Source organism: Rhinolophus ferrumequinum, chromosome 5, assembly GCF_004115265.2.
Source record: "Rhinolophus ferrumequinum isolate MPI-CBG mRhiFer1 chromosome 5, mRhiFer1_v1.p, whole genome shotgun sequence".
NCBI lineage: Eukaryota > Metazoa > Chordata > Mammalia > Chiroptera > Rhinolophidae > Rhinolophus > Rhinolophus ferrumequinum.
Window position 1 is genome coordinate 2,496,614 of NC_046288.1, and position 12,025 is coordinate 2,508,638.

The 12,025-nt window shown below is 41.5% G+C and overlaps 1 protein-coding gene across 12 annotated transcripts in view; it reads right to left on the reverse strand.

The window, feature by feature from the left end:
• Positions 1-1,593: 1,593 nt before the first annotated feature.
• The window catches only part of ZNF438 (zinc finger protein 438), a 173,262-nt gene continuing 162,830 nt past the window's right edge, over positions 1,594-12,025 (reverse strand). For 8 of the 12 annotated variants that reach the window (XM_033106505.1, XM_033106497.1, XM_033106498.1 and 5 more), the window contains 2 exons: positions 3,935-5,747; positions 1,595-2,565 (listed from right to left, as the gene is read on the reverse strand). In XM_033106505.1, the coding sequence (XP_032962396.1) occupies positions 1,938-2,565; positions 3,935-5,736 (2,430 nt within the window). In that variant the 5' untranslated portion in view covers positions 5,737-5,747 and the 3' untranslated portion in view covers positions 1,595-1,937. Of the gene's footprint in view, positions 2,566-3,934; positions 5,748-12,025 lie in introns of all 12 variants that reach the window. The other 4 variants (XM_033106507.1, XM_033106504.1, XM_033106501.1 and 1 more) reach the window with 1 other exon arrangement.

Sequence of the window (12,025 nt, forward strand, 5' to 3'; positions counted from 1 at the left end):
GCAAGTTTCCTTCTCTCTTATGAAAAGTTGTCTAAAAAACGAGTGTCGCCTCTTCCTGCTGCCCCCAGAGAGCAATGCCCTGATGAGAAGGGGATCCAGCCAGAACACTTAACCATGAGCCAATCACATCTCCCTACTTCTGTTCTCTGTCCCATTCCTAACTCTCTACTTCTTTCCAGAGACTGTTTACACTCTTGCTATAGTATGTGGTTAAACACTGGCCACAGGCGGGTATCTCCACGACCTTGGGGACCTCAGACTTTCTTCTGCCCCTACGGCTTCATCTCCATACATACTCCAGACCCATTCTTCTGCCCTTGGCCAGCTGGTCAGTCTTTTGGAAATACTGCTTAGCATCTGGAGACTAAGCAGTCTCTGAATCGTTCTGTAGCTTCAATTCAAATAGTATTCTAAGTAGATCTCATTTTTTACTGTCTTCAGGACCCGTCTTCCCCAAACAAACTAGATAATGTACTGAATGGGAAAGCTGTTTAATTAATAACCCAGTTCTGAAAATATCAAACAGTGGAGGTCTGACGTTACCTCTCTGAAATTGAGAGGAATATCATTGGCAGATAAACCACAACAAAATTTTTCAGATTTCCACTCCTACCCTATTATTCTCAAATTTATAAAACTATTTGCAAAAAACCAAAGATTGAATTTTCCCTTTTAGTACTATTCGAGCCAAAGCATGTCTATAAACACTTGTTTTTAAAATTAGACATTAAAAAGATGACTTAAGACCCACTACCTTATCCATTAGAATTTGGTTCTTCCTCTGTTTAAGTAACTTTACACAGAAAAATGTTATGATGGTGCCTGAGCCAAGCATTGGGAAAAGAGGGCTGACCACATGCACGGGGCTTTCATCTAAAGGCTGCAATCTTAGTAGGATGAGTGCTCCAACTCCCCCATTTCAAGAAAATGATTTTGCAGCCACGATGGCCAAAAACTTCAAATGGCAACTTTTCTGATTCGAGGTAATTTCCCAGGAATTTAAGAGGCAATCATTTACTCTTGACTTTCAAAGAGAATCTGGGCTTGAAAGGCCCAGTTATGTGTAAAATTGATCAGCTAGCGACAAGCCTCTGAAGTTACTTGGGAGGGAGAGAAAGCGGTGGAGACACCTCGACATCTGGACTGAACTATCTGGTTCACTTTCCAGGTTGTAAATTTTCTGGCCCGAAGATTATTTGAAAATAACTTTTTACCAAAAAAGTGGATTTTTTTTTATTAGCTGAAGTACTAAAAAATTTTTGATTACTTTGATATGAAACACTACAACTATAAAACGTTCCGACATCTAATCTTCAAGGCGATACGCATTTAAGAAAACAGAATTTTTAAAAAACCTAAGTCCCGAAAACATGGATTTTAAATTATGGTAGATGAGAACCTTATTTAATACACTGTTCTACAGCATAGTCAAATAAATCAGAGAATTTGATAAATAACAATATACTATGGGTGAGACTGAAATAATTTTGTCATTTGGAAATTTTCACATTTGTCCACCTACTTACAGAAAACATTTGAACAAAAGGACACACACACACACACACAAACACACACACACACACACACACACACACATTTTTACTCAAAACTATATTTGAAGAACAGTTTATAATCCTTTACATTTCAATCTCCAAATTTGGATCTTTTAATTTATTCTGAAATAAAGTCTAAGACATTAACAGTTAGTACATAGAATCTTAAAATAAAACTGCATATGGTTAAAAAATATGCATCAAGGGCATATATATACATATTTCATAAGAAAATAAAATTATGTACAAAATCACTTCTGCTCATTAATGCTTGATCCTGACATGTTTTTATAATTTTTTATAATTGACCACCACCATAAAACAAAAAGCTTGGAGAGAAAGGTGACACAAAACTCTCTTTCACTCCCCTCTCACCCCAGCGTTTCATTTTTCAGTCTCACTGGGAAGTTCAATCTCCCCCGGGTTAGACAGTACACTTAGAATCCTCCAGAGTTTGGGAGGCTCCTCACAGTTGTGCTGTTGTTCCCAGTGCAGGAGGAGTTCGTCTTTCCTTCCTAGCGTCTGTGCACAAAGGACGCAGTTAAAGCCTGAATGGGACTGAAGGAGACCTGACTGGGGGCCGGGACAGGCAGGGCCCTGGGGGACTCCTTCCGGCTCTCTGGGTCCTGGCTCACTGGGTCTCAGCTGGGCACCTTCGTTTTTTGTGAGTATTTCCATGTCATCCTGATGATGAAGGTAGAGTGGTCTTTTCAATTTAGGAAATGCATGTACTTCCTCATCGGAGGGGCAATGCTTCAGCAGCTTTCTTCTTTCAGGATGTTTCCAGGAAGGAGAGGTATGTTTAACCAGTTCTTCCTGAGCTGCTTGGCTTCCTGGGGAGAGCTCCTCTTGTAGCCTGCCCTGAATTTCCTCTCCATGAACATAAAGTAAATGAAATTTTATGTCAGCAAAAGACTGGACAGTGATCTGACAGCGGCCACATTTGATTTGTAATTTGACTTCGTCGGCCTGGTTTAGAAGGAGGTCTTCTTCCAGGCTTGACTTGTTTTCCCTAAAAAGGGGGGGAAATAACAATATAAGATTTCACAGAAAAACACAATCGGAACTTTTCCTTTCAGCTGTTAGTGGTCAAGAGTCTAAAACACACCCCTTGATGAGGAGAACAATGGGTGGGTGGACAGAGAGAGCATGGGAAGACCTTCAGCGGGGGCCACAATGACCCCAACTGTCATTCCTACTTGGGGTCACACGTTTCTCAAGCTACCAGGGTGTATGCAGTGAGTGAGAGAGTGTTTCCCTTTCAGCATCTCCCCCAGCGGAGCCGACTAGCCTTTGGTTACTACAGGAACAGGTGGGAGCATGTGCGAGTCAGGTAGCACCAGGTGAGGAGCACGCTTGGTCTGGGTGGACGTAAGGGTCCCACACAACCCACTGCTGACGTCCCCAACCTTGAAAACCAAATGTAGTTTGGACACTTCACCTAAAACTCAAAATGGACTATAGGAAAACAATTCAAAAGTGAAGTTTCTTTAAGGAGGCTTCCGTGTACGTGAGTAAAAGGCAAAGGTGTCTAAAAGGGGACAGAAAGGCCTAAAGAAAAACAGAGAAACTACAGAAAAGCCAGGAAGAAGGAGGACAAGAACCCCTTATTTTTAACGAACGTGATGGAGTAAGCTAAAATTGAAGAGAAAGTATTTAGAGCAACTAGGACAATGAAGAACGGCAAGGACTGGAGAATCCAGTGTTGGGAAATGTTTCCTTTTCATGGTGCTGATTTTAATTCAGTTTAGTCAAACTCCCTCTGTCATCTAGCGGAAAGTGGATAAAATGGGGGCATTTCCCTGGTTTACTTATTGCTTTAAGAAAGACCTGCCTGCCACGCTTACAAATGACTTAGCTGATTTGTTTATACAGCCTGGAAGCAGTTCCTGCAAAAGGGAATGACACAGGAAAAAGTTAGTCTGGCCTGACGGGAAAAACAGGGCCAGCGAGTGAAGAGGGTCTGGTCAGTGCAGCCCACTCACACCCAGGCGCCACCACGGGTCATGTGACCTTCTGGGGCAAAAGGCGTTTAGATACCAATTCTGTGGACATCATTTTGGGGGAAATCATTTGTAAAGAGAACCAGGAACTATATACAACATTTACTATTTCATATTTCAGGTGGAAAAAATAACCCCTCACCTGACTGTTCCCGACATACCTCACACAGGCATTTGTGACCTGGCTTATAGGGATTAGCGTTATTACAAATCATGATCAGAAACCAACGAGAAACGGGATCATTCTTCACAGAACTAGGGGGAAATCTTAATCGGAGAGATGTTTTTACAGACTCATCTTTCTGAATAGGGAATCATAGCCTGTTCCCCAAATCCAAACAGACTCTCTTGCTCGGCTTCTGTTCCATCGGCCCTCACCTGTGCACGGGTCCCTCCATTCCTCGCACAGGCACATCTCTGTCTCTGTCCTTTGGCGTGTCCCCTGGCTGTAGTTCATTGGGGGAGGGCTCGGTGCTGATGACAACCCTATGTACTTCTTTCAGATGGCCAAAATAGACTCTGACGTGGCCAAACACTTTTGCACAAAATTCACAGCACACGAGTTTCTTCAGCCGGTTCTCACCATGATGAAGTTTCATGTGTGTGCTCAGACTGCCAGAACGCACGTACGCCTTGCGACAAATCCGACAACTGTAAGGCCGTCTGTTAGTGTGTGTATTCATGTGGTCTCGAAGGTGCTGTTTGAATTGGAAGTGGTGGTTACAGACGGGACATCTATGCCAAGGCTTCTTAATGCCAGAGAATCCATTTCTGAGTGCAGAGCTGGGCTTAGGGGAAGGGCTGTGGTCCTGCTTACAGCCGAGATATTTAGGAGTGAGTGAATTATTTAACAAAACGTCCTGCCCTAGGCTGCTGGGCCTTTGGGATTGTAACAGAGCTGTAGGAGAAGCCAGAGGAGCCAGAGCGGGCATGACGATGACAGGTTTAGGCATTATGCTACGATATTTTTTCAAAGCCCCAGGTTTTTGGTCTCTGGTTTCTTGGGAATCGTTTTTGATCCTTTTACATTTTTTCCTTTTCCCCTGAAATGTCAAAATTTCATCTGGTACCTTCAGTTTTCTTCCTTTTCTCTTTGTTGCCCCACCATTCAGTTTTGTTTTATGGCTGAGATCCAGTTTGGCGGCTGGACAAAAGGCAGTGTCACAGGGGCCGCGCTTCGACAGCTGTGGACCAGGTACCTTGTTGGCCACTCTGGTGGCTGCATTGAAGCTGTCTGTGGTGGAGGATATCTTATTGCAGTCTGCCCTGAGCCCAGGTGAAGAGAAATCTGCCATGTTAACATCTGACTCGCTTTTGTAAACCTCTGTCGTTTTCATTCTTGAGTAGGGTAAGATGGGCAGTTTACCTTTGGGGACTGAGGGGATCAACTGAAGGGCATTGCCAAAAATGGCCGTTGGTAACTTGATCATGCCTTTTGCAAGATCAACTTGTTCTGTATGGTTTTCACTGGCAGCAGCAGCAGCAGGTTTACCGGATGTTTGCTTGCTTGCAAAGTTCTCTTTCCCTGAAATCTTCATGAGGCCCAGCTTGGCAGAGGGCTCCTCGGGAGTGGATGATACTGGGGTGTTGGAAAGGTTCGGATCGCCATGGTCATTGGTCACTGCAGGGTGAGAGTCTCCGTGGCCACCTGCACTGGTCAGTGCAGCCATTCCGACACTGGCTGGCGCTTGGTCTAGTGACAGCACTGGCTTGGATGGACTGGGTTGGGGTGGGAGTTCAGGATGGTCAGGTGGAGAAGGGAACGTTCGGGTTTGGGCAAGAGGTTTGCTGCAGCCACTCTCAGAGGAGCTCAGGACAGGTTTCTTTCTTGCTCCTTTGTTATTTCTTGGGGGTTGGTATCGAGGAATAGGCAATTTAAGGTTTTCGGGCAGGGGCAGTCTGGGTTTCTGGATTGGCTGAGCTGAGGCAACATGTGGCAATGCAATGAGAGAAAATGTCCCCTCCTGGCCAGCAACCTGCATCAGAGCAAAATTCTGGGTGGGCATCTCCAGTGGTGTGGAGCTGATGGAGGGTCCTGGAGTCACCTGATCAGAGAGTGATGGAGAATGGCACGACAGCACTCTGGATGTTAGGACTCTGGGAACAATTTTCGGTGCAATGGTCCTAAACTGACTCTTATTCTGCAAAACTTTTCCACTCTGTATTGTTCCAGAAGGCATGACTAATTCACCTGCAATGACAACACAATGTAAAAAGTCACTATGGTGTAACTGTCCTGTTGTGGAGAGTGCAAATAAGCATCTTATCATTCACTCGGCCTAGAATACATTCCTAGACCCACCCCTCCTCTTCTGGGCAAGCTTCTGTGTTCTGCAGCACCCAGCTAAAGGTCAACTCCCACCCACTTCTCCCAGGGATCAATTATTATTCTCTTCTATGGTTCCACAGCCCCTATCACAACATGTGCCAGTTTCCCTAACAATTTATCTGTCTACGTGTCTCTATTACTGAACAGAGCTTCCTGAGAGCTTGGACTCTGTCCTTTCTTTATTCCGCCAAGTCCATCCTCTCTATTAAGCTAATTCCGATTCATCTTTTTAGGCCAGTGCAACCCCACCTCCTTTGCTGATCTCCTGAGTGGCAAAGTCTTCCCCCTCTGATCAGGACTGCTGTGACTTTTACTTAGTTTATATACATGTCTTGTTTTCCCTATAAAACTTAATCTTTGTGAGATTGAAGCCACTATTTAATTCATCTTGATATTTCCCATTTTATCTTTGGTATGCAACAAATGTTTCTTGTATCAAACTCATTTTTCAGTCAATTTCAGGATACACCATTTGACCCAGTGGCAGTGTGATTTGTTTTGCACAGTGGATGAATTCCAGAATGAATGCTAGCTTTGCTGCTGTTTCCCCATGTGACTTGTGAATTTCTTCTCACACCTTTCAAACTGTTTATGTGTGCTTTTGCAATTAAATCACTAGTATTAAAAAAGCTGATGTGACACCTTAAAAAAATGTTGAAGAAAAACAAAAAAGATACAAAGTGATAAGTAAAGATACAGAGATAACATAAAAAATACATAAATCACACAAAAAGCACTTGCTAGGACACTGATAGGAACAATTTTAACTGATAGAATAACACTTCCTATTCCCTGGATTTATTATGACTGAAGACCAATTACAACTACTCTAAGGGAACAATTAAGGAAACATTTCAATGTACTGTTTCTAAGGACTGAATCATCTATTTTATTCCTGAGGCCTCAAGGTCGTAAATCCTGGCTGCAGAAAAGTTTCTCATTTCTGAGTACCTCATTTTAGTCAGGCTTCACTCCAACTCACATTTACTAGGTACCTCCTCTATTCTAGGGATTGGCCATTACAGGCCCACAATCCCTTTTCTAAAAACGTTGGGGCCCAATGTGTTTTGGAATTTACACTTTCAAATTTTAGAAAAGTAACAGATGCATACGTGAAATGTTACATAAGACCCATCAGAGTCTGCAGAGCACCCCTAATTAAATCTATTACCATTTCTGTAGCAAAATACATGAGTGACTATTCACAAAAAGTAGGACAAGTAGTTTTACATAGTTTTAGCCAGTTCAGATTTTGCCTCTGAATGAGTTTTGGTACCCAATTTTTGATAAAATTTTCTGTTTTCAGAGCTTTTCAGATTATAGAGTTACGGATAAAGGATTAACTATTTGTTTAGGGGATGCCAAGGGTACAAAGATGAACAGCTTCTGCCCAGGTAGCTGGCAGTGAAAGAGAAAATTAAAAATGTTTTTCTAAATCAATCTTGATTTTAACGTCTACAGCTAGTGAACTAACAATTTTAGCAGAAAGTTGATTCTTTCAGCAAAAATGATATTCTCCAGATAAACAAATAAGTAGCATAATAGCAATAAGATTGAAATGTATACTGACCAACTTATTTTAGGAAGTAATCTCTGGGGAAGAAAAAGTATGTTAAAAACATAGTTTACATGGTAGTTTGTATTAGAGTAAGAAGGAAAAAGATTAATACTATGGTCTGGAAAACTCCACATAAGGTTGGAAAACTCACATTAAGTTGTTTTCCTTTTTAGCTTTGCTACCATGAAGTTCATGAGTAAATTGATTGGTCAGTTCCATCGCCATAGTCACCTAACTTGATATAATTTTACTTATATTTTAGTTTTATTTTCATAGCCTTTAAATTTAAATCCTTCATTTTAAGCCTCATCTTCTTATCTTTTTGGGAGAAGTACTGAAGTTTCACATAAATATATTAAATTGGAATTGCAAGAGTTTGTAGAAAGCTTAAAATTATTGATAGCTAGAGACCAGGCCCATTAAATCATTACATTAATAATAATCATGGTCTCTGCATCTACATACCAGATGGGGGTGAGGAAGGAAGAGAAGAGAAAACAGCAGGTAATTTATATCTAGTTCATACTCCTCATTGATTGAGCTAAAAAAATTTACAGCAAGAAGAGCTGAAAGGAAGAACATTTTGTCCTTAATCATAAATCCTCTTGGAAATAATACGTAACAATAGTATATCATAGCATATCACCTCACTTGTCTGCTGAAAAGTGTCCAGTGGCTCTTCATGTCAGAGCCAAAGCCAAAGTCCCTGCGATGGCCGACAGGGCCTCCTGTCATCTGCCTCCTGAAGCCTAATGTACTGGCTCCTCTCCAGCCATGTGGCCTCTTTGCTGTTCTTTAATGGGCCACATTCCCACGTCCTCAGTCTTTGCACTTGCTGCTCTCACCGTCCAGACACTCTTCTTCGAGATAAGGCCCCAGTGCTTGCTGCAGTATTTCCTTCAAATTTTGCTCCAATGGCCTCTTTCTTCCCTGTAAGCTTTTCTCTGACCGCCTTATCTAACTGTCTCTCCATTCTGAACGCCCTACTCCCTTTCCTATCTCAGTTTTCTCAACCACCCTTGCTCCACCTTGTGGGTCCGCCGCCATCCCCCAGTGGAGTGGATGCATTGAGGGCAGGGGTTTGTGTCTTCAGGGCCGAGGACAGTGTTGGGCAGGTGGCAGAAATGTAATAATTACTTGTTGAATTTGTAAGTGGTGATAAAGTTATTAATGGTTGAAATAAAGAATTTCCAGGTTGCATCTAGAATTTTTTCTTAAAAAATGAAAAAAACAACACAATTTAAATGCAAACTTTAACATTTTCAAATTTTAAAACTTAAAAAAGAAACAGAGGATACGTCACTGGAAAATTGTTTATTATTATTTTTTTAATTCAATTTCACTCACGGCCAGATTAAGGCAATGGGTTAGTACCATGATAAAACCCTTTAAAATAAAGGGATAGGTGGGGCTAACTGACTGACCAGCTGAGGAAATAAGAGAGAATAGTAAAGTATGCTTCTGGGGTACAGGCTAAAATAGTCAAAGAAGCAAGCAAGGTCTGAAGAAGAAACTGCTTTAAAGAACAGACAGACATAGAGGGGACACGGCGGGGGATTAGAGTGCAGAGTAGGAGAATCAACTAGAAATGGAAAAACTGAGCCTCAGAAGCAGCAGATGGTAATGTCAACATGAAGAGGAGCAGAAATAACAAAGAACAGAAGATGCAGCGGAAGCAACAACCTGTGGTCAAGATCAACTTGAAGTCTCTCAAGACTTACGTTGGGCAGGGGCTTCCTATTTTTTATGACCAAGTGTAAGAAAGCAACCTTCTGACAATTAAGGTTTCCAGAAATGAGACTCGGTAACTTTATAGACCTATTTCACAAGGGAGTGAGCTAATTATGATGCATGAAAAGTTAATGTGCTTCCATTGATCTTCAAAAGTTTGTACATTAGAGTGGAGTGAAAATGAAATCACACCGGAAGAGCAATGACATTCAAAGGAAAAGGAGGCCAACCGTGGTCTAGGAGCAAAGGAAACCCTCCAGAGTCCCAGCAAGGAAGAATATTGTTCCGTGAGCAGCCTGGGCAATTTGAAATGACAGAATCCTAGCTGACAGGCATGGCGCCTGCCAAAGTTAGTTCTCTTCAAATTCCCTACCATTTAAAGAAGTGGAGACTGAGGTTGACACGTTTACCAGTCGGCATCATGGTCAACGATCACAAGCTAATCACAAGCCATCTGTGGGATGAAAAGATATGGCCTTGTTGGGTAAACTTAACTTATTCATGCTTGCCTGGATCTATCGGAAGTACATACAAGGGTGAGGGTCTCCATGAAGGTGTGTTGAGACCCATTTCCCAGAATCATTAAGGATGAAGAGGTAAGAAATGGAACTGATGTGTTAGAAGAAATACAAGAAGGAGAAAAAAGGCAAAGCCCACCAAAATAGAAGCAAAAAACAAAACAAAACCATAGGAATTACTTAAATGTCTAGCAACAGGGTACTCATATAATCAAACAATGTAATCCCATGCAGCAGTAAAAAAAAAGAATGAGTTAGACTGATACAGAATACTCTCCAAGATGTAAGATTTGGTATGCTATTATTTGGATTTAAAAGAAAAAACGTGAGATACACACACAAATATTTTCCTGTATATGACAGGAAGTCTCTGAAAAGAAAGAAAAGAAACTAGTATTAGTGGTGGGCTTCAGGGTGGGGACTCTGGGGGCTAAGAAGTCAGGGTGGAATAGGTGTTTATTTTCCACTGAATACCCTGAATCTCTGTGCCTGGCGTACAGGAGGTGCTTATAAATATTTGTTGATTGAAGGAAAGGAAAAGAAAGTTTTCCTATTTGCATCTGTTTTTTGAAAGGCTATCTTTTAGGATATTCATGATGGGTAAGTGTGTGAACAAATAATTGTATCTAGATTACACACAGAGAGTCTCACTTTTTTTTTATTTTTCTTGCCTACTTAATGAAAGGCACAGCTAACGACAAGGAGACCAATCTAATAATCTGACAGGCAGAGCATAACTACCCCCCACAGTTAAGCACTGAGAAGTGTTAGAGCTCACTACCTCCCAAGGACAACTGCAGTCCTAACGATTGTTCCTCCGATTTGGTTCTTTAGGATAAAACAAAGCAATTTGCAATCAAGATCAGCTATGCTAGAAGAGCTATGGGCTCTTTTTTTTTCTCTTGAAGTATTATAGTTTTAGAGAAGCTGAAAATGCCATTAAGTTTTTAAAACTCTAGAACACTAAGATGGTACGATTGTAAGAAGCCTTTCTTTGCAATGTAGCTATACCAGTGGTTTACTCCGATACACACTTACAAGGCCTTTCACAGATGGCGGGACGAAAATACCCTCACCTGTCACCTACTAAATTACAGATCTCATAGAGCTCTGCACTAAATAATGAGAGGTAGAAATTTCCACTGACATTCATAATTTCTGGAAATCCTGAAAAATTACCCATAACACAGTTTAAGAGACGCACAGGACTCTCAGGCACTAAACATGGACTTTTATTAACTAAAAACATAAAAGGCTCACTCAGTAAAATTAATTTTGCACAATTATACAGCGTGAATACTTAATATTAGGATTTTAAAAGTGGGCTGTTTTTTTAATATGTTAGGCATATTAAAAATAACTATTTTAAAATGTGACATTTACAGAAATTGATCTAACTCTGGATTAAAGAGAAACTAATAGATACTGAGTCCTTATTATGGTCTAGAATCTGTGCTAGAGCTTTTAATGGAACCCTCACACAAACACTGCAAATAAATATTATTGCTCCCGTTTTATAGATTCAGAAAAAGAAGGCTTGAGGAAGTTACATAATGTGCCCAAGTCTACGTAACCCAGATCTGATCCATTCCGATCTGAAGTAGTGATCTTCCACTCCTGCATTCTGGAAAATTATATACAAGTTGCCCTAATTAATTCCAAAATATAATACTACCTGTGAATATTTAGGAGGGAAAAAAAGAGAAAATTTGAAATAAAAATGGCTTGTCATATCCCAAAACTTAAATTACCATTCAACGATTCTGAAAGCCCACCTAGTAGAGAGAACTCATGGAAAATTAATAGTCATTTGAAGGTAAAAGCAGATTTTTAAAGAACTTGCCACTTACTAGCCATAGAATTCTGACAAATCCAATAAGGTTGCCAGATACTCGCTTGGAGGTAGTGCAATGTGTGTCTTCCTCCTCGTCTTCTATTACCACCAAAGAGTTTGATCTGAGGGACCTCGGTTGCCTGTTAGAGGCAGCAGAGGGAGGCGTGAGGGCTCAAGAGTAGTAAGTGCCACCATCTGAGCCAGCTTGATCACACTGCTTCACAACAACGCTGGCAAGTACAAGACACAAGTATACGGGGCAGGCAACTCTCTAGACAGCTACAAATCACTCCCTGGTTTCCAGGGGCAGAACCAAGGCCTCCTTCACTGCTTCTGAACAAAGCTATTCCCGCTTGTCCTTTCACTGATGTGGGCAGAACTCCAGGATTCCATCTACTGGGGCCCACAGGCCTGCGCTCCACAGGGAGTGGGGTAGGTAGGGAAAGACAGGAGTGTCCTTGCTCTTGAAATGGGCTCCGTGGATCCAGGCACAGAATGA